Source organism: Lepidochelys kempii, chromosome 10 (assembly GCF_965140265.1).
Source record: "Lepidochelys kempii isolate rLepKem1 chromosome 10, rLepKem1.hap2, whole genome shotgun sequence".
Classification (NCBI taxonomy): domain Eukaryota; kingdom Metazoa; phylum Chordata; order Testudines; family Cheloniidae; genus Lepidochelys; species Lepidochelys kempii.
In genome coordinates, this window is record NC_133265.1 from 69,900,491 (window position 1) to 69,919,906 (window position 19,416).

Sequence of the window (19,416 nt, forward strand, 5' to 3'; positions counted from 1 at the left end):
GCTGGGTTGGGGGAACTGATAACCCTGGCTGGAACAGGATGGTGGCAGGGCTTGGTGGGGGTTGGCAGGGCTGGGGAGGGGATGGCAGGGATAGGGGGCTTATGACTCTGGTAGGGGGGTGGCAGGACTGGGGGGGATAACCCTGGTTTTGGAGGGATGGCAGGACTGGGGGGGTCTGATGATGCTGGTTGGGGGTGGCAGGGCTGGGGGGAGTGACAACCTTGATGACCCAGGGGGGTTGCAGGATTGGGATAGGGCTGATGAAACTGGTTAGGCTGGCAGGACTCCTGGGATGATGACCCTGGAGAGGGCTGATTACCCTGGTGGGGGGAGGGGTGTTAGGGCTGGCCAGGGGACTGATGACCCTGGTGGGGGGGTGTGTCAGGACTGGGGGGCTGATGACTCGGGGGGGTAGCAGAGCTGGGGGGCTGTTGACATTGGTTGGGGTGGCAGGGGCTGATGACCCTGGAGAGGGATGGCAGGGCTGGGGAGGGGAGGGCTGATGATGCTGGTTGGGGGTGGCAGGACTGGGGGATGAGGGGTGATCACAGAATACCAGGGTTGGAAGGAACCTCAGGAGCTCATCTAGTCCAACCCCCTGCTCAAAGCAGGACCAATCCCCAATTTCTGCTCCAGATCCCCTAAATGGCCCCCTCAAGGATTGAACTCACAACTCTGGGTTTAGCAGGCTAATGCTCAAACCACTGAGCTATCCCTCCCCCGACCCTAGTGGGGGTGGGGTGGCAAGACTGGGTGGGGGAGGTGATGACCCTGGTGGGGGCGGGGTGGCAGGATTGGGTGGGACGGTGGTATGATGACCCTGGTGGGGGCGGGGTGGCAGGACTGCGGGGGGGTGATGACCCTGGTGGGGGCGGGGTGGCAGGACTGCGGGGGGGGGGTGATGATGACCCTGGTGGGGGCGGGGTGGCAGGACTGCGGGGCGGGTGATGACCCTGGTGGGGGCGGGTAGCAGGACTGCGGGGGGGTGATGACCCTGGTGGGGGCGGGGTGGCAGGACTGCGGGGGGGGGTGATAATGACCCTGGTGGGGGCGGGGTGGCAGGACTGCGGGGCGGGTGATGACCCTGGTGGGGGCGGGTAGCAGGACTGGGGGGGCGGTGATGACCCTGGTGGGGGCGGGGTGGCAGGACTGCGGGGGGGGTGATGACCCTGGTGGGGGCGGGGTGGCAGGACTGCGGGGCGGGTGATGACCCTGGTGGGGGCGGGTAGCAGGACTGCGGGGGGGTGATGACCCTGGTGGGGGTGGGGTGGCAGGACTGCGGGGGGGGGTGATAATGACCCTGGTGGGGGCGGGGTGGCAGGACTGCAGGGGTGTGATGATGACCCTGGTGGGGGCGGGGTGGCAGGACTGCGGGGGGGGGTGTGATGACCCTGGTGGGGGCGGGTAGCAGGACTGCGGGGGGGTGATGACCCTGGTGGGGGCGGGGTGGCAGGACTGCGGGGGGGGTGATGATGACCCTGGTGGGGGCGGGGTGGCAGGACTGCGGGGGGGGTGATGATGACCCTGGTGGGGGCGGGGTGGCAGGACTGCGGGGGGGTGATGACCCTGGTGGGGGCGGGTAGCAGGACTGCGGGGGGGTGATGACCCTGGTGGGGGCGGGGTGGCAGGACTGCGGGGGGGGGGGTGATGATGACCCTGGTGGGGGCGGGGTGGCAGGACTGCGGGGGGGTGATGACCCTGGTGGGGGCGGGTAGCAGGACTGCGGGGGGGTGATGACCCTGGTGGGGGCGGGGTGGCAGGACTGCGGGGGGGGTGATGACCCTGGTGGGGGCGGGGTGGCAGGACTGGGGGCGGCTGATGACCCTGGAGGGGGGGTGGGGGGTGGCTGATGACGCTGGGGTCTGACGCGGCGGGAGGCGGAGTTGACGCCCCTAGCGGGGGCGGCGCTAACGGGGCGGGACTCGAGCCCCCCCCAGGCCGGGGCGCGCGCCTGACGCCATCCCAGCGCGCCCGGCCCCTCCGCCCGGCCCGGGGCTTCTTAGTGTCCGGCCGGCTCGAGGGGTGAGTGCGGGGGCTGCTGGGCTCAGCGCCGCGGCCCCAACCCGCCCCCGGGGCGCTCAGTGACCCCCCCACCCCCCGGGGCGCCCAGCACCCTAGGGGGCTCAGTGCAGTGCCCTGCGACGGGGGTACACGCCCAGCGTGGTACACACCCACCACCCCTGGGTCCCTTGGCATCCCCCCCCCCCCCCCACACACACACACAGCCACTGCCCTGGGGTCAGAGTGGTGACCCTCTTCTCCCACCTTGCTCTCCCATCTGGAGGGGCTCAGGGCACCCCTCCTGTCTCCAGCTGGCTCAGTGGGGCAGCAGCTTCCCCCACCCCCCCAAAGCCCCTGGGGAGATTTAAGGGTCTGTGTGTACCTGTGGAAGTGGGGGTTTGCTAGGGCCGCCCGGGTAGTTACGGAGAGCGCTGCCCTCTCTGCTTAGTGGTGGTGCCTAGAGGCCTTGGTAGGTGGCACCAAGAGGCACAGATTACCAGGTCTGCCTGTGCCCCCAGCCTGTCCCCATTTTAATCAGATGAGTGGGGGAAAGGAGTGACCCTCCAGTCGCCAGGGCAGAGTCAAGGTGAAGCAGATGAACTCCAGGGGCCGGAGGCATTGTTCAGGCTGTGCATGGGGAGCTAGAGGAGATTAACAGTGGAGAAATGCAGACCGACTATGGGGATAAAGTCCTGGCTCTGAGGTTGAGCTGGCTGGGGAATAGCCCCTCAAGAAATGCGTGGGAGCCCCAAAACTAAGGAAGTGTGAAACAAGACTGGATAAAGCTCCAGTAAATGTACAGTAGGGCCCAGCCCTGCACTGACCCCTGGTAGCTGGATCCTGGATTTTTTCCAGCTCTGCTCTCTGCAGCCCTCAATCAAATCATCAGGAACCTTTCTCCATGGTTGTTCAGAGGCAATTGCTGGCCTGAATCTACACTAACCCACTTCTCTCCTTACAGCATGTGGGCAGGGAGATGGTGCCAGCGCCTGGCTTGGGGCTCTCCTGACTTTGCTGTTGTTGCTGACCATGGGTCTGAAAGCTGAGGCCCAGCCTCGAGCTGAGGAGACTCCCGTCAGAGTGGCCGTGCGCATTCGACCCCTGCTGCCCAAGGAGCTGTTGCATGGACACGAGGCCTGCCTGCATGGGGACCCAGAGACCAACAAGGTGACCCTGGGGCGTAACCGCCATTTCCACTTTGATGCTGTCTTCACTGAATCCTCAAACCAGGAGTCTGTGTATGGCGCCTGTGTGCAGCCGCTTGTCGAGGCCTTCTTTGAAGGCTTCAACGTTACTGTGTTTGCTTATGGCCAGACAGGCTCGGGCAAAACGTACACCATTGGGGAAGCAAGTGTCTGTGAGTATCTGGAGAAGTAGCACCTTCCTAGTCTTGTCCCCCTTGATGCATGTGTGGTAATGGTACCCTCCTCCACTCACTGCCCAGGGCCTGGCTGTGAGCAGGGCAGACAGGACTTCTTGGGCTAGTTTAGTAATAATAGCATGAAAAGATGATGATAGTGCAACGTCAAGGCTGAGAAATGAAGCAGGCAAAAAGTTGAGGAAATTCAAAGGCTCCTCAGCTTGGCCATACTGCCTGTCCTGCACTTGTACCAAGAGAGTACACATCTCTCTCTGGTGCCCCGTGGATAGTGAGCTTTTATGTTTAGCTGCAAAACTAGGCACTGCACATTTTCCTGTGTCTGATGTAATATTCCCATAGGAACCTGACTTAACTTTTGCAAAACTATTCATCCACTGGCTTGGGATCAATACCTGTGTTTGAGCAGCACGTGAAGTATGGTTACCACTTGCTTATCTTGGGAAGGTCAAGCAAGGAGATTGTTTTGTGATTTCCTAAGGGTGCCTTCACCTTTGACTTTCCTGAGCCATGCTTCCTTTATTTCTCAGGGCCCTAAAAATTTACATCAGCATAGCTACATCCCTCGGAGTGTGAAAAATCCACACCCCTCAGAGATGCTGACCTAACCCCCAGTATAGACAGTGCTAGGTTAATGGAAGAGTTCTTCCATCAATCTAGCTACTGCCTCGCAGGGAGGTGGATTAACTACAGCGATGGGAGAACCCCTCCCGCTGCTGTAGCGAGTGTCTATGCTGAAGCACTACAGCTATAGCTGTTTAAGTGTAGACATACCCTAAATCAGTCTTAACAGAGTTTTGCATTTCATTTCATTTCATAGGTTTTTGTTGTTGCACTTTCCTTTTCCCCCTTTTCTTGAGCTTCTGCTGTTCAGTTCCCATAAATGCTTTAATACTGAAGGGTTGGCTGTTTTGGTACATAAGGCCCCTTAAAATATTTACTGCGCATGTGCAGAAAGATAGCTATAAAAATACTAAATTGCTTGTATGTGTTCAAGCTTGGCTTGACTTTTCCTTTTGCAGTTGGGGCTGTCTTCATGCCAAGTTTGAGGCTTACAACTTCAGATGGTTTGGGGATATTGGAGACTCCCCACACACATCAAAGGTCAATGTAAAACTTAATTTAATTTAAAGAAATTCTCAGCCCAGAAGAACATTTTTTTTTATTGGAGAAAGTTCTGAGCAGAGCTGGATTCAAAGGAAATCACATTTCAGCCTCAGCCATAATGTTTGCTACCTACGGATATTATAATTTACTTTTCTCTCCTAAAGAAAGCACTTTACTAGTCCATACATGCAGTACCACTAAGGATATGTCTTCACTGCACAGTTAACCTTGGTTCTTCACTATGTTTAGCCCAACCCCCCAGGACCTTCCACACAGAAAAATCTCTGTCCCAGGTTAAACCTGGGCTAGTTATCCTGGCTAGGGGTGTGGGTTAGAGCCCAGACCTTGCTTTCACTTAGGCTGCAGCCTGTCCATTTTGCAGTGAGGATTCAGGCTAAATCACTCAAGTGTTGATAATCCTCCAGTGCTGTCCCACAATTCCCCCCAAAGGACAAGCAAGTTTTCCTACAATTGACACAACTGGCTGGGAAAGAATCCTAGAACCTCTCAGTACAAAGAACTGTGGGATGTGCCTCCATACACAAGGCCAAGTGCAGAAACAGTGAGGACATGGGCATAATTTGGCTGTGGGAACACTCACACCCAGGCTAAGTTAACTGTGCTGTGAAGACATACCCTAAGATACACCACCTCTGCATGAAGGGCAGCAGTAATGCACCAGTGGGTTGAGGGGAATTTTGGACAAGGACCCTAGGATCTCCTATGAGAAGTGCTCCTTTAGGGGCCTTTAATATGGACCCTCACTGCTGAGCACATGGGATGGTGTAAGGCTGGTCCCTGTGGCATACTGTCCTTACGGCATGAGATGTGCTCTGCTTTGATTGTCCTCTGCTGCACACCACACTGGAGTTGGCTCTCTGGGCATCCACTGCTTCTGGTGATTGTGTGTCTCTCTCGGTGCCAGCTTCCATCAATGAGGATGAGCAGGGCATCATCCCACGTGCCATGGCTGAGACCTTCAAACTCATTGATGAGAATGACCTGATTGACTACACAGTCAGAATCTCCTACTTGGAGGTGTATAAGGAGGAGTTCCAGGACCTGCTGCAAGTGGAAACGGCCAGCAAGGACATCCAGATCCGTGAGGACGACAAGGGCAATATTGGTACTTGTGGCTGCTCTTAGACTCCCCTCCTGGACTGACTCCCATGGCCAGGGCTGGACGTGTGTTCCTGCAAAGCAGTGCACTGTGCTTCTGCCCTGACAAAGAAGCGATTATCTCCATTTCTCTCCCCCAGCCTCTTACTCTGAAACTTATGAATGGTGACCATGGCTGGGACTCAGGTTTTTGGCCACAATAGCATGCAGTTACAGAATACGGGGCATAATATGTGCTCTGACTGGGGCGGGCCCAGCTGTGAGGCTTTATCTAAGGGCTTTTTTTTCTGAACGTGGGTGGAGCAACATCCCTTCCAACATCTTCAGCAGCTCAGCCTTTCAGGTCCCCCGGGGCTGGAAAGTCATTTCACAGGTGGCCATTTAACATGGGGGTGAAAGGAAGTCTCCTGGCACCTGAGATCTCACTCGCTGTCCATGCAGCTGACCTTGGCTAGCAGGCTCTGCTGAATAGTGCAAGGAGAGCTTTTTTATAGCCCCATCTGCACTGGGCTCTCTGAAGCAGCGCAGGGGCCTCACCTTTGAACACTAGCCATGTGCCTAGTAGTTACCTTATGCACAGAAAGTAATGGTGGCCAAACAAACCCACGCTAGCCTTGTGGTAGAGTCTCTGTCTTCTAGGGGCAGCTCTGGATTATGTATTCTCTAAGGAAAGTGGAATATTTGAAGGACATCTGGCATTGCTAGGACAATACTGGATGAGACACTGGCCTTAGTTCAGTACTGCTCTGCTGCCTGATGTCTCTGGTCCATTCCCTCTGAAATTCCTGGGGTCCAGCGGGACCATGTGAAAGTGATGGCAGCAGTCGGCATGGAAGGGGTCTAAAGGGACGCCTTCAGGGTGTCAGTCTCCATTTTCAGCAACACTTGTGATTTGTGGCCCCTCACCTTTCTTAAGCACCGTCGGCTCTGAGAAGCTCAGCCAGGGTGTGCTGTGGAGGCCTCCAAAGGGATTGTATGTGATCGGGACCAACATTTCAGTCCTGGGGCTGTTCCCAAGGGTAGCTAAGCAACCTCATTTTTCTGCTTCACTGTATCTGAGCTACGCCCATTATTTATTTGGTGAGGCTGGGGTGGAAGGGTTTGTCTCCCAAACAAATGAGCCAGCATTGGTTGCTTAAAATATATGCCTATGGCTGAATGCAGGAGCGTGGCCCATGATGAATTAGCTGGGTGCGCAGTCTGGCCCTTTCGAGCAACCCTACAATAACAAACCGGTGTACCCTGCTGACTGGAGGAAAAGCCTTTGGGTAGGAAACAGATTTCCCTTCTGGGAGTTACTCTATATGTGAGTCCCAACTGCCCTTCCACCCCTGCTGAACATCCTAGCTGTCTCTTTGTGTGGCTTTCCCGGGCAGTAAGTGTGAGTATCCATGCCAGCACTGTCACTGCTGTGTTTGTCTCGTTACAGTGTTGTATGGGGTAAAGGAAACCGAAGTGGAGGGGCTGGATGAGGTCCTGAGCCTGCTGGAAATGGGCAACACGGTCAAGCACACGGGAGCCACCCACATCAACACACAGTCGAGCCGTTCGCACACCATCTTCACAGTAACCATGGAGCAGCGGCGCGGTGCTGGCCGACTCACCCGCCTCACCCTCCACGACAGGGCCTCGGTCCCGGCCTCCGGCCAAGTCCTGGCTTCCAAATTCCACTTTGTGGACCTAGCGGGCTCAGAGCGGGTGGTGAAGACTGGAAACACAGGGGAGCGCCTGAAGGAGAGTATCCAGATCAACAGTGGCCTGCTGGCTCTGGGCAATGTGATCAGCGCCTTGGGAGACCCCCGCAGGAAATGCAGCCACATTCCTTACAGGGATTCCAAAATCACCAGGTACCCCATGGTTCCTGGGCCACCCACATCACACTGCTTATCTGGCTGGTGCTCTCTTAGCCCCGTAGCAGGGATAACAGCCTTCTCTACTCCTTCCCAGCGTGCCGAGGGGTTTCGCTGGGGTTTGACCACCCTTGCCCAGTCAGGGTTGGTGGCTGCCACAGTTAAATTTGCCAGGTTGCTTGCCCCTGCTGCTCTCACTTGGAGGCTCTCTGACTGGTTCTGAAGGGGTCAGCTGTCCATCTCTCCAAAAGGCCACAGGTATCCAGGCCTGTCAGTCTATCCTGTAGGTGTGTTTGGCTGGAGGGGTCCCTGAGAAGCAGGGAGCCAAGGATAAGCGTGAAAGTCCAGCTTGTTCCAATGCTGCTTCACTATAAAACATTCGGCGGGTGACCTGTGCTGCTGTGGCTCAGGGCACTGGGAGTGGGGTATGGAGGGTCCCATCTGTTCCTGCCTAGCCGAGACTAGCAGATGCTCCCATCAGATGGCGGTTTGGGGCCTGTGTGAACTAAGGTGGTCTCAGTCTAGTTCCTAGCCTGGACAGGGTCACATAACTGGTTCCCTTGTTACCATGCCCAGCAGAGGTTATTGGAGCCCCTCTCAGCCCCAGAAGGGATGCTGTACTGGAGGCGTTTTCACCAGAGATCGGTATGAGGGACGCTTGCAGTGCTTCAGGCTGTGCTCTCCCTCTCCCGTAGGAACATACAGGAGCTCAGGGCTGTCGTCCTGGCCCCTTTCCCCAGCACTGAGCTGATGAAAAGCGTTTTGTACTCCTGGGTTTACCCTGTCAGAAGGGTGGTGCTGTGAATACCCTGCCAGCCCCTGGCATGTCTGCCGTAGCATGGGCTGCAGCCCCTTGCTCTGATCTGATGTCTTCGCTCTTCTCCTTAGGATCCTGAAAGACTCCCTGGGAGGGAATGCCCAGACTGTCATGATCGCCTGCGTCAGCCCTTCCTCCTCTGACTTCGATGAGAGTCTCAACACGCTGAACTACGCCAGCCGAGCTCAGAACATCAAGAACAAGGCCATGGTGAACTGCCGCAGGGAGACAGAGCATGTAGAGGAGCTGCAGCTTCAAATAAAGAACCTGCAGAGGGCGCTGGAGCAGCGGCATCGCTCGGAGACCCGTATCATAAACCGCTCCGACGCTGCCAAGCGGTGCCCACAAGACCGCACGGCCCGCTTGCTGGCAGAGTGCGCTCACTACAGGACGTGCACGGACGCTGCCTACCAGCTCCTGATGGAACTGCAAGGGGAGGGCAACCTGACCATGGAGCAGATCCTGCGAGTGAAGGAGTGGTTGTGTGCGGTTGAGAGTGAGAGGAGCGAGCTGACCTCTGCCTCTGGACTGGATAGCGGCATTGAGAGCACCTCAGCAGAGGATCGGCGCCCCCAGGCACAAGGCTCAAAGCCGCCACAGACTCAGGTATTGGGGTGTCACCCTTGTTTGGTCACCCTGGGCAGTGAGAAGTGTCAGTCTGGTATCACCTGCCCCAGGCCAGGCTACGCAGGCAGTGATGCTTCGTGCGAGAGCAGAGTGCTGAGAAGCACCTGGGAAGGACAGTAAAGGAAAAGCTGCATTGGCAGTGGGAAAGAAGAGAATGAGATGAGGTTGTCTCTGTGTTAGGCCCTCATTAGAGCCCATCTGTGAGTGGGCGCAGCCTCCTGGGGGTAGAGGGGAGTAGTACTCCCTATGAGAGAAGAAGGATGGGCCAATGGTTAGGGTTAGCCTGGGATTTGGGAGACACAGGTTCAGTTTTGGTTTCCCCTGAATAACTCAGCAGTCCCTGTCCTCCACAGAGGACAAAGTGCTTCTCAGACATCAACTAGGAAAGCTTCCCAATCCCTCTTAGGTGCCTCCCCACTGAAAGGCAGCTGCTGTTGAGGTGGAAAGCAGCATCCACACAGGGAATGTGGCCGAGGAGTGAGGGAGAAGCCTGGATCCTGCTGGCAGATGGTAGCGAGGCCGAACGGTGGCTGGGTTCCAGTGGGATTTTTTTTTTAAATGTGAAATTAAAGTAGCTTCCAATGTAGTTTGGAACGTACCCACCCCTCTGGTGGGGAAAGCGGTTGTAGAACTAGAGAAGTTATTTCAATGGGGCGGGAGGGGGGGTGTGTTGTGGGAGCCCCACTGAGCACAACCTGCAGAGGGAATGGCTAGCACTGCAACTCTTCGCTCCCAGCAGTGTCCCCCATTGCAGCCTGACTTAGTAACGGTCTAAATAACATCTTTCCTCTCGGGCCTGTCACCCCAATCACATGGGGAGACGTGAACAGGTCTTTGTGTCCGACTGGTGAGTGGCACACCGTATAGCAGACATACCTGTTTGTGCCGCGTGTGGGGCGGGGAGGGGGGCACAGTGACGTTTGGGGGGTTACTGATGCCGTCTCTCTTCCCTTCCCTGCGGGCAGGTGAGCACAGAGAAAGTATGTGAGGCAGCCAGAGACGAGCACCTGGCCCAGCTGCAGAGACAGGTGGAGCGTCTGGAGGAGGAGAACCGTGACTTCCTAGCTGCCCTGGAGGATGCCATGGAGCAGTACAAACTGCAGGTACTGCTGGCCTCTGCCCATGCCCAGGGGAATATCTGACCCAGCAGTCCCCTCCCCTTCCTGTTGCCTGCAGCCTGCACCTCTCTGTCCTGGTGGGCAAACCCTCCCTGCACTCTCCTGGTGTCCCTGCAGGCCCTTGCTCCCTTTTCAACCTTCATCGCACTGTTATTCCTCAGAGAATAGGCCCAACTAGGGAGCCTTTAATTTCAGATGCTGCCTGGCCCAGCCTGCCCTGTGCTGTAGATTTTCCCTTCTGGGGTGGGATTTTCCTGTTGGATTTTTAGTGCCTGCCCCCTCCACTCCCCAAACCCAGCCAAATCTCCCTGCCTATCTCATCTCTCCTATTAATCTGCCACTCCTTTTCCGGATGGCACAGAGAGCGGGGGCGGGAAATCAGGGAGAGTGCAGCATGTCCTGTTTGCTACTGTGCTAGCAGCAGGCCTGAGACGTGCGTGGGAAACCCCATCTTCCGTTGTTTTTCAGAGCAACAAGTTGCAGGAGCAGCAGGATGCCATATCTGAGCTACATGTGCGCCTGGAGATGGCGATGCCAGACCTGCAGGTGCCAGAGCTGCTGCAGAACATTCACCTGGTGGAGCTCGCCCAGAGACCTCACACGGCCCCGCTGGATACCACGCGGTCCCATGGCCTCAGCCTGGTCCAGTCCACGCCGTCCCACACGAGCCAGAGCAGAAGAGTCCATTGTGGAAAGGTGGGGGTGTAAGTCATTTCCACGGGTGTTTGCTCTTGGGAAGGGCTGGTTTCTGTTCTGGCTCCCCTGATTGGAGGAGCTGGCCTTTCCCATGTTCAGTCTCTAACTCGGCCCTAGGCGTTGGTGCTGTCCTCCCTGTTGTGAGGCCTTTGCTCAGTTTGGGAAAAAACTGGTTTCAACCAAGTCTGAGCACTTACATATTGCATCCCGAGCCCAGGCTGCAGGTAAAGCCTGGTGTGCTGAGCAGCTGGCTGGGTCCAGGAACTCACCAGCCCTGCTCACAAAGCCACTGAGCTCCACATTGTCTCCCTCTTTATAACTCAGTGCCCCCTCCTGAGCCCTGGGCCTTACGCAGTTTGTTCATCTTTCCGTGCATGACCACCCGCTTTGCCCCAAGCAGCTCAGCAGCAGCCCATCCCACCTGGGGGAGGACCTGGTGGTGCATTGCCAAAGCCGTGCCTGCAGTCTGGAGGCCAAAGACGTGATGCTGATGAGGGAGTGCAGTGAGGACTCTGAGCCATCCTTGGACGAAGAGGGGGAGCAGAAACGGTCCCTGCACCAGCGCAGGTGAGTGGAGGCTGCACACACGGGAACGTCGGCTGGGGCCACTCCTTGAACACCATGTCTGCTTCCCCTGATTAAGGACTTGTCCAATCGCCAGCCAGAGACTCCTGCACCAGGAATTGGGCTGGCTCTAAATGAGCCACCTCGGAGCCCTTAGCCAGGCGTGTGCCATGTCCCCTAAGTCCGAGAGGTACTTGTAGAACTACAGAAGCCAAACCGGAAGAGTCAGGAAAAGTGAGTGTGTTTGTAATGGCTGAATTGCAGATTAGCATCTAACTGCTCAGCAAGGCTAGTGCTGGCAGAGGCCTGATGGCCCCAGAGACTGAGCCCACCCTGCACAGCACAGGCAGGGGCATTTCAAGCTTCCTCCTCCTGTATCGCTGCCCTGATTTGGAGGGGCCATTTTTAGAGTTGAGAGGTGAGCTCCATCTCTGGGGCCATTCAGCCCTTGGCCAACTGCTGGCTTGGAGGATGTGAGCACCTGTCCACTGGAAAATGGCCTGAGATGGATTTGAGTCTGCTGCTTCATTCCTGATTCCAGCCCCTCTGAAACCCATTCCCGCAGAGCATTGGTTTGCCTGATAGGCCAAGGGCAGTCTCATCCCTCTCTGTTGGGCTAGTGCCATGTGGCAGGCTTGGAGCAGGTTCCTTCTTCCCTCAGTTGTAGCGGAGCCTGCACCCAGCTAAACTGATTTGCTGCTGTTCTAGAAATGGGATCCGAAGCTGGATCAAGAAGGACGTTTCCAGCAAGGTGTGTGAGGAGCAGAGCAGAGGCAACTCATTGCCCATGCAGGAGGAGCCCCCGGAACTGGCCAAAGGTGAGTGGAGACTAGGGGGGATCTTCTGAAGGTTCGTGATGCCCTCAGTCCCTATTGGCAGTGGTGAGGAGCCCAGCCATGTGCTCTGCTCTGGAAAAAAAAGGTGGTGCAGGGGCATCCAGACTGCCCAACCTAGGCCAGACTAATGCAGAACGGAGCAGATTGTGGCCCGGCCGCTTTTCTCAAGATGGAGCATTGCATGCTGGGATCTGTAGACTGAGGGTTGTAGTGGTGGTATTAAAGATGAGGGCAACCATGGACTGCGTTCCGCCTGATCTGGGCCACAGCATTATTGGCTTGTTCGCTCTCCACCTTGCTTTTGGGACGGCAGCTTCCTGGGCGAGGATCTGAAGCAGGCTCGCTCTCTGTGTTACAGAGGCCTGCGGGAGAAGGGAGCAGGCTGGTCCCAGGGAAGGTCTTTCAGGGAAGGACTCAGAGCGGCGGCTGATGCAAGCCCAGCAGAAGATCCGGGAGCTTGCAATAAACATTCGCATGAAGGAGGAGCTGATCGCGGAGCTCATCAAGACAGGTGCAGAGCTACTGGAGTGGTGATGTTCCTACCAAGGAGGCTTTGGGGCTTTTGGGCTTACACCTATGGGAGGAGGTGCTGGATCTCTGCCTGTCTTCTCTCCTGGTGGGACATTGTTCCCTCTGTTCCTCCAACTCTGCATCCCTCCCTGTGCGCCTTCCCCATTAGGCCAGGTTCGCAGTGCGCTGAGTGACCTTCCCCGCCACACTTGTTACCACAAGCATAGCCCCACTCCCTGGATCTGGGCTACGCTCTCCTGCATCTTGGGGGGCTTGCTCTTACTGCTAGCAAGGGGACTCTCCCTCCTCAGCAGGGAAGTGGGCCCTGTGCCCAGCTGCTTGCCTGGCCTCAGAAAATACTGATTAAACCCTTGCATGCAGTATGAGACAGTCCCCCCCTCAGCCATCTCTCTCCCCCTCTATCCACTCTAGTGCTGCTTCTGCCACCACCTACTGGTTGAGATCCGTCTTCTTGGCTTCTCCTCTGGCTCTCTCAGGGTCTCTCATTGGAGGAGCTGAGGGAAGGAAGGGTGCTGACTGGAAGAAGGGGAGGAGTCACAGCATCCAGCCCCATCTCAAGCCAGAGCAGGGATTGCTGGAGATCAGACCAGCAGGGCTGGTGGCCTACGTAGTATGCTGCAGTGGGGCTTCCTGCAGGATGAGCCAAGAGAACGTTGGGGCAAGGTGGGAAATCTGATCCCCAGAAAAGGGAAGTGACTCCTTGCCTGTGCACCTGTGCAACAGGCCCGGGACAGCCCCAGCTCGTGCCCTGCGGAGGTTATTCTAGCACAGCCCAGTATCCTGATGCCACAACTGCTGCTCTTGAGGGGCTGGCGAATGCCTGAAGCTGCCAGGTCCATTCAGTCCCTTGGCGTTGCTGTCCTTCCAGCTGTGCCTCCTGGAAGGGAGAGGGGTGGGAGGGTGCAGAGCAGTTGGCAACAGTGTGGATTTCCTGGTGCTTTCAGGCAAGGATGCCCAGGCCATGAACAGACAGTACTGTCAGAAGATCTTTGAGCTGGAGCAGGAGGCGGAACAGGTGCGAGCAGAGCTGAGCAGTGGCCAGAAGCAGCTGCAGGAACTGGAGGGGAAGGAGCCCCAGGACGCTGGAGAGAAATGCAAACTGCAGGAATATCGCACGAGGGTTGCAGCAGCCCAGAGCAAGGCACGGGTCAGTGTGAGCGCGGGGTCCTCACCTCTCTGCCCCAGCTGGGAGGAGTTGAAGCGCTTGCAGGTTGAGCACAGCTTGCTTGCCCCCAGGCTGTGGCTCCTGTGTCTGAGGGGTTGTCGAAGGAATAGGGTTGGGGGCTCGCTCTCTCTCCAAAGGCTATCAGGGATTCTCCGAAGGGCAGGGTGGTGTCCACTTTCCTGGCCTCGAGTCTGAGAGCAGCTGTCCCGTGGCAGGTGCTGCGAGAGAAGAAGCAAGCGACGGAGAGGCTGGTGTCGCTGTCTGCCCAGAGCGAGAAGCGGGTGCGGGAGCTGGAAAGGAACATCCAGCTGATGCGGCGGCAGCAGGGGCAGCTGCAGAGGCGCCTGCGTGAGGAGACGGAGCAGAAACGCCGCCTGGAGACGGAGATGCACAAACGGCAGCACCGAGTCAAGGTAAGAGCGAGACCCCTGGGGGCCAGCCAAGGGCAGAGGGTAGCTCTGGTGTGTGTCCGTGTGTCCTCATCTGCAGCAGGTTGCGGAGGGAAGCCTGTACTGCCTTTTCTGCAGTAACAGCTTGGCCCAATGAGTTGAGCTTGAGGCTGTGAGGGCTCCAGCCCTGTCTGTCAGTCTGAGCTCCTTGGCTCGGGATCAACCTGTTCTCCCCCCACTGCACCCCCAAACTAACGGCTGCTCCCCCCACGCAGGAGCTGGAACTGAAACATGAGCAGCATCAGAAGATCCTGCGCATCAAGACTGAGGAGATTGCAGCTTTCCAGAGGAAACGGAGGAGCGGCAGCAATGGGTCTGTGATCAGCCTGGAGCAGCAGCAGGTACATAGCAGTGACCTGCCTGTTCCAATGCGGGGGGCACCAGATTGGTAATGTCAGCAAAGGTGTCTGGCCCCCATGTCCTCATTAGCAGCTGTCACTGGAATCTCCCCCAGGCAGGACAGACTGAGCTTGACCCACACCCCTAACATTCACTGTATCCTCCTTCCCCAGGGGGCAAAGCTCACATGCAGCCTCTGCTCTGGGCCCCACATATTCTTGGGACCTGAAGTGCACTGACCTGTCCTTGCCAGGACCCTCCTGAGCCCCAGTAATCCCAAATGGCTGGGGCATGGAGCAGCTGTGGTGAAGCCTTCTCTGTTGGCTGGATGACAGGAGGGCCGGCCCAGTGCTTAGGACACTAACCTGTTACTCAGGAGACCTGGGTTCTGTTCTCTATTCTGCTACGGACTTCCTGTGTGCCCTTGGGCAAATCACAGCCTATGCGTGCCTCAGTTCCTCCTCTGTACACTGGGGATAAGAGCACTGCCCTAGCTCAGAGGGGTGTGTGAGGATAAATCCATTAAGGGGTGAAGCATTCAGATCTGCAGTGATGGGGCCAGAGAAGTAGCTAGTAGAAGCCTCTGCCCCCCAGACCTAACCTCCCTCCTATCGGTGACCACATCCTTCCCCCATCCCCTACCTCTCTTCCTTTCTTTCCATCAGAAAATCGAGGAGCAGAAGAAGTGGCTGGACCTGGAAATGGACAAAGTCCTTGAGCAGCGTCGTGCCCTGGACGAGCTGGAGGATGAGCTGAGGAAACGGGAAGCCATAGTGGCCAAAAAGGAAGCGCTGCTGCAGGAGAAGAACGGCCTGGAGAAGAAGAGACGCCGGTCCAGCCAGGTGGGATGCAGAAGGTCCCTCGGACACAGCTGCTCCTGCTGGGGAATGGGGAGGGGGAGAGTGCTTGCCCTACGCTTGCAGGAGTGAGGTGCTTTGGCGGGGCTGGGGATGTGGTCTGGACTGAGGCAGCATCAGCAGGGTTTGGGGTAGGGAGTAGTGCCCACGCTGTGTGACTTCTGCTGGCTCTCTGCCTTCTCTTGACCTTTAATCTGAGCCACATCAGCCTCTCCATTAAACTCCTGCCTTGGAATCTCCCTCGCTGTGGCTTGGGGGATGGTTTGGTTTAATTGCCCTTGGCTTGCGTGGGTGTTGTGGAGGGCAGTTGCAGGGCTGGGTTTCCCTTGGGGAGGTGCTCAGGTGAGGTCTTGTTTCTCCTGCTGCTCCAGGCCTTGACGGATGACATCGTGCGTGTGTCCAGCCGCCTGGAACTCCTGGAAAAGGAGCTGACGGAGAAAAACGGACAGCTCCGTCATGGCAGCGCCCACGATCAGCAGCAGATCCGGCAGGAGATCAATAGCTTGCGCCAGGAGAAGGACCAGCTGCTCAAACAAAGGCTGGAGATAGACAACAAGCTGCGCCAGGGCACCCTGCTATCCCCGGAGGTAACCAGCTGCCTTTTGGGCCCACCCCACAGCTCGTGTAGATAGTGAGAGGATGTCTAGGAAAGGGCTGTGTGCTAACCTTTCGCGCCTAGCCTCAGAGCTACGCTGGTCACATGGAAGAAGACTGTGATGGGCCTGATTTTGCACATTACAGTCAATCCAAATCTAGCACAGTTGAGTACAGTTGTCAGCCTTGGAAGAGGCCTGAGGCTGGACATATCCGTTTTGGGAGGCCCGTGTCTGTAGTAAGGTGCATTGGCAGAGCTCTGTGTGTGTCAGATACGAGTGGAATAAGAGGGGGGGCTCAAGAGTGAGGGGCCCCGGCAGGGCTGAAGCCTGGGTGTAGCTTGCAGATCACCTACCTGACTGCTCTGGGTGGATTCCGTTCCCCCTCATTCTAACCCAGGAGTAACTGCAGCTCCCTTCCTCCCCCCGGGGCGGCAGGAGGAGCGGATCCTGTTCCAGCTGGACGAGGCTATTGAGGCTCTGGATGCTGCGATCGAGTACAAGAACGAGTCAATCACATGCAGACAGCGGGTCCTGCGGGCCTCGGCCAGCCTGCTGTCCCAGTGCGAGATGAACCTCATGGCCAAGCTCAGTTACCTCTCCTCCTCCGAGACCCGAGCTCTGCTCTGCAAGTACTTTGATAAGGTAGGGTCCAGATAGGTGCCCTGCCCCAGCCCTCTGCTCAGCTTGGGACCGTGGTGTCTAATCAAATGGCACTTCCCTCCTGCACTGTGCGGTACCTTTGCCCAGGAGTCCTGGTCCTTTGCTGGCTTTCTACTGTGAGGGGGCAGCCCCCCGCTATTCCTTTTGTAGCCTGGTTTCTGTGTGACACACAAGCCCCCAGTGTTGCAAACACCCTGACTGGGGTGGAAGTGCTGGGTACCCCAGCTGGGCTCTGCTCTAGCTGGCCCCCTGACATTGCTCTCAGATGCTGCATGGCTCCCCCCATGGCACTGAGGCAGCTGTGGCCCTTTGAAAGTGCTGGCGTCTACTGAAGACCAAGCCCTTTTTGCTCCTTAGCAAGAAACTAACTTGATCAGCGGGGAAGAGCGAAGCTTCCGAGCCTTGGTGAGGGTTTGACATGGGGCCTGCTCTTGGGCCCGGGGCAGGTGGTGACCCTGCGAGAGGATCAGCACAGGCAGCACATTGCTTTCTCCGAGCTGGAAATGCAGCTGGAGGAGCAACAGCAGCAGGTGTACTGGCTGGAGGTGGCCGTGGAGCGCCAGCACCTGGAGATGGACCGCCAGCTCACCCTGCAACAGAAGGAGCACGAGCAGAACATCCAGTTCCTGCTCCAGCAGAGCCAAGGTAACGCCCCTGCCTCCCTATGCCCCTGGAGGTGGACCCTGTTCTTCCGTCAAGCCAAGTGGGCTCCTTGATACCCCTGCCTCAGTTAACCCTTCCATGATGGAGTTCTGTGGCCCAACAGCTCCTCTGCTTCATGAACCCTTTGCAGGGCAACTACAGCGCAGTGTCTAAGCTCCACCACCTGGAATAACACTCCTTCTCTTTGTAGAGCACATGGGTGAGGGGCTGGCCAGCAGCAAGCTACAGTTTGAGGGAAGAATCCAAGTGCTGGAAAAAGAATTGAGCCGCTACGTGTGGGCAAACCAGGTGCTGAACCAGAGGCTGAGTAATCTGAGCCACCCAGGACAGAGCAAAGGTGAGGAAACCCCTGCTGGTCAGGGTAGGGAGTGCCGCTTGAGTTTTACCCCCGAGGCATGCTTTCATTTGCCTGCACGTGACCAGGTGCAAACTCCCATTTCTATAGCAGCAAGAGTTTGAAGGGCAGGGCAGAGCCTATGTCGGGGCAGTTGCCTCTGGATTATTATCCATGCCCACTCTTTCGGTGCAGAGGGGATGGAGCCCTTCAGCAATCTCTTGCTGTAACTTGCACGCACTTGAGTTTCCCTGACTTATCTAAGGGTCTCTCCAAAGAACCACTTCTCTAACAACCTGTCTTCTCCAGCAGGAGCGGACAGAAGCATGCTTGGAGCTGGGGACAGACCACCTGCTGTACTTGGGACCTGTGAAGAATTGGGCACTGGTATTGTGGAACAGCAGGTGCAGGTGGCTGTCACTGAAGGAAGCCATAAGTGCAGGGATGAGAATAGGGAATTGGTGCATGCACCTTTACCATCCACATGGAGGCGCTCTTCACTACCCAGTGACAACCCTTTGGGCCCAGAGGGGATTCAGCAGAGAGAGGCAGAGTACCTGCTGAGACTTGGGCAGCCCCAGGACATGGTTCTGCCATGGAACCTGGCTCCTCTGCCCAAACCCTGGAGGGAGCTGCGCAGAGCAAGCCTCAATGTTGCTCCAATGCCCTCCCATCCAGGAATGATTGATGTCAGGAGAAACCCAGTCTAGACTCAAGCTTTGAACCCTAACTAACTGTGCACAGCGCTGGGAGGAGCAATCACTGCCACAGGTAGCTAGTAAATACCCTCCTGCTCTGCCTAGGCAGCTTGGCTACAAACATACTGCATTTCATTAAGGACTGGGCTGGGACATTTTCACCACAAGGAAAAATTGCTAAAAAGGCAGCTGAGGGGAGGTGTAGTCAGTTCCACTTTGGTGTCCCAGCCCAGTTGTGTTAGCTGGGCAGTCCCCCCCCCCGCCCCAGCAGCTTCCCTGGGCAGAGCTCTGGTCAGCCTCTACCACTATGGACTTATGTTTACAGTTCTGGAGCCTGCCTGCTGGCATCTCCCTCAGGGAAAGCCTCTATTGGCTGCAGCAGGGGGAGCTGCTTTCTGACATTAGCACTACGTGTAGGGGGACTTGTAAATATCTTTGTAGTAACTTTTTTACATTTCTGCTGTAACTTTCTAATAAAGCAGCCTGAGTTTTATTAAATCACTTGTGTCACAGCCTCCTACACTCTCTCAACCCCTGAGGGTGAGGCACTGGCTTGGGAACACGGAACCTCTCAACTGGCTATGGTCAGGCAATGCATCTGTGTGCTATGTCTTAGCCCGAACCTGACCCTTATGACTGGACTTAACCTTTTTTTCTTGTATTGCCTGTTGGTAGCAGTACATTACACAGAGCTCCAAGGGTCCTGGATCATCATTTCAGAGGCTGGGTTTCATGGCTGTTCCTTTCCCAAGCTTTTAACTCACTTGGTTTTTCTCCTTCTGTACGGAATAGCCTCCAGCAGAGGAGAATCCATTGCATTCTGCCTCCAGCGTAATTGCTACAAAAGCCCTCCTTCTACATCTTCCCGAGGGAGGGAGGTGCAGGCATCTCTAAGCAGTCATGGGACTGGCATTTAAGTGCCATCTGATCTTCCTGACCCAGGGGAAACTGAAATGAGAATCTGTGAGGCTGAAGCTTAGAAGGAGCCTGTCATGCTATGGAAGTGCACTT

At 56.6% G+C, this 19,416-nt stretch overlaps 1 protein-coding gene across 4 annotated transcripts; it reads left to right on the forward strand.

Annotated features, from left to right (window-relative positions):
* The first annotated feature begins 1,917 nt into the window (after window positions 1-1,917).
* KIF7 (kinesin family member 7) lies at window positions 1,918-18,903 on the forward strand. Of its 4 annotated transcripts, none has more exons than XM_073304135.1 (19): window positions 1,918-2,022; window positions 2,963-3,358; window positions 5,412-5,612; window positions 7,035-7,452; window positions 8,344-8,878; window positions 9,865-10,002; window positions 10,486-10,713; window positions 11,114-11,280; window positions 11,986-12,095; window positions 12,472-12,624; window positions 13,589-13,791; window positions 14,025-14,222; window positions 14,474-14,599; window positions 15,263-15,439; window positions 15,826-16,041; window positions 16,486-16,692; window positions 17,157-17,355; window positions 17,564-17,710; window positions 18,017-18,903. In XM_073304135.1, exons 2-19 carry the CDS (start codon window positions 3,031-3,033, stop codon window positions 18,415-18,417), a joined length of 4,152 nt encoding a protein of 1,383 aa, XP_073160236.1. In that variant the 5' UTR covers window positions 1,918-2,022; window positions 2,963-3,030; the 3' UTR covers window positions 18,418-18,903. The 4 variants fall into 4 exon arrangements, with proteins under 4 accessions (XP_073160236.1, XP_073160237.1, XP_073160239.1 ...); XM_073304136.1 differs by having other exon boundaries at window positions 18,020-18,903; XM_073304138.1 differs by lacking the exons at window positions 17,564-17,710; window positions 18,017-18,903 and having other exon boundaries at window positions 17,068-17,226.
* Window positions 18,904-19,416: the final 513 nt, after the last annotated feature.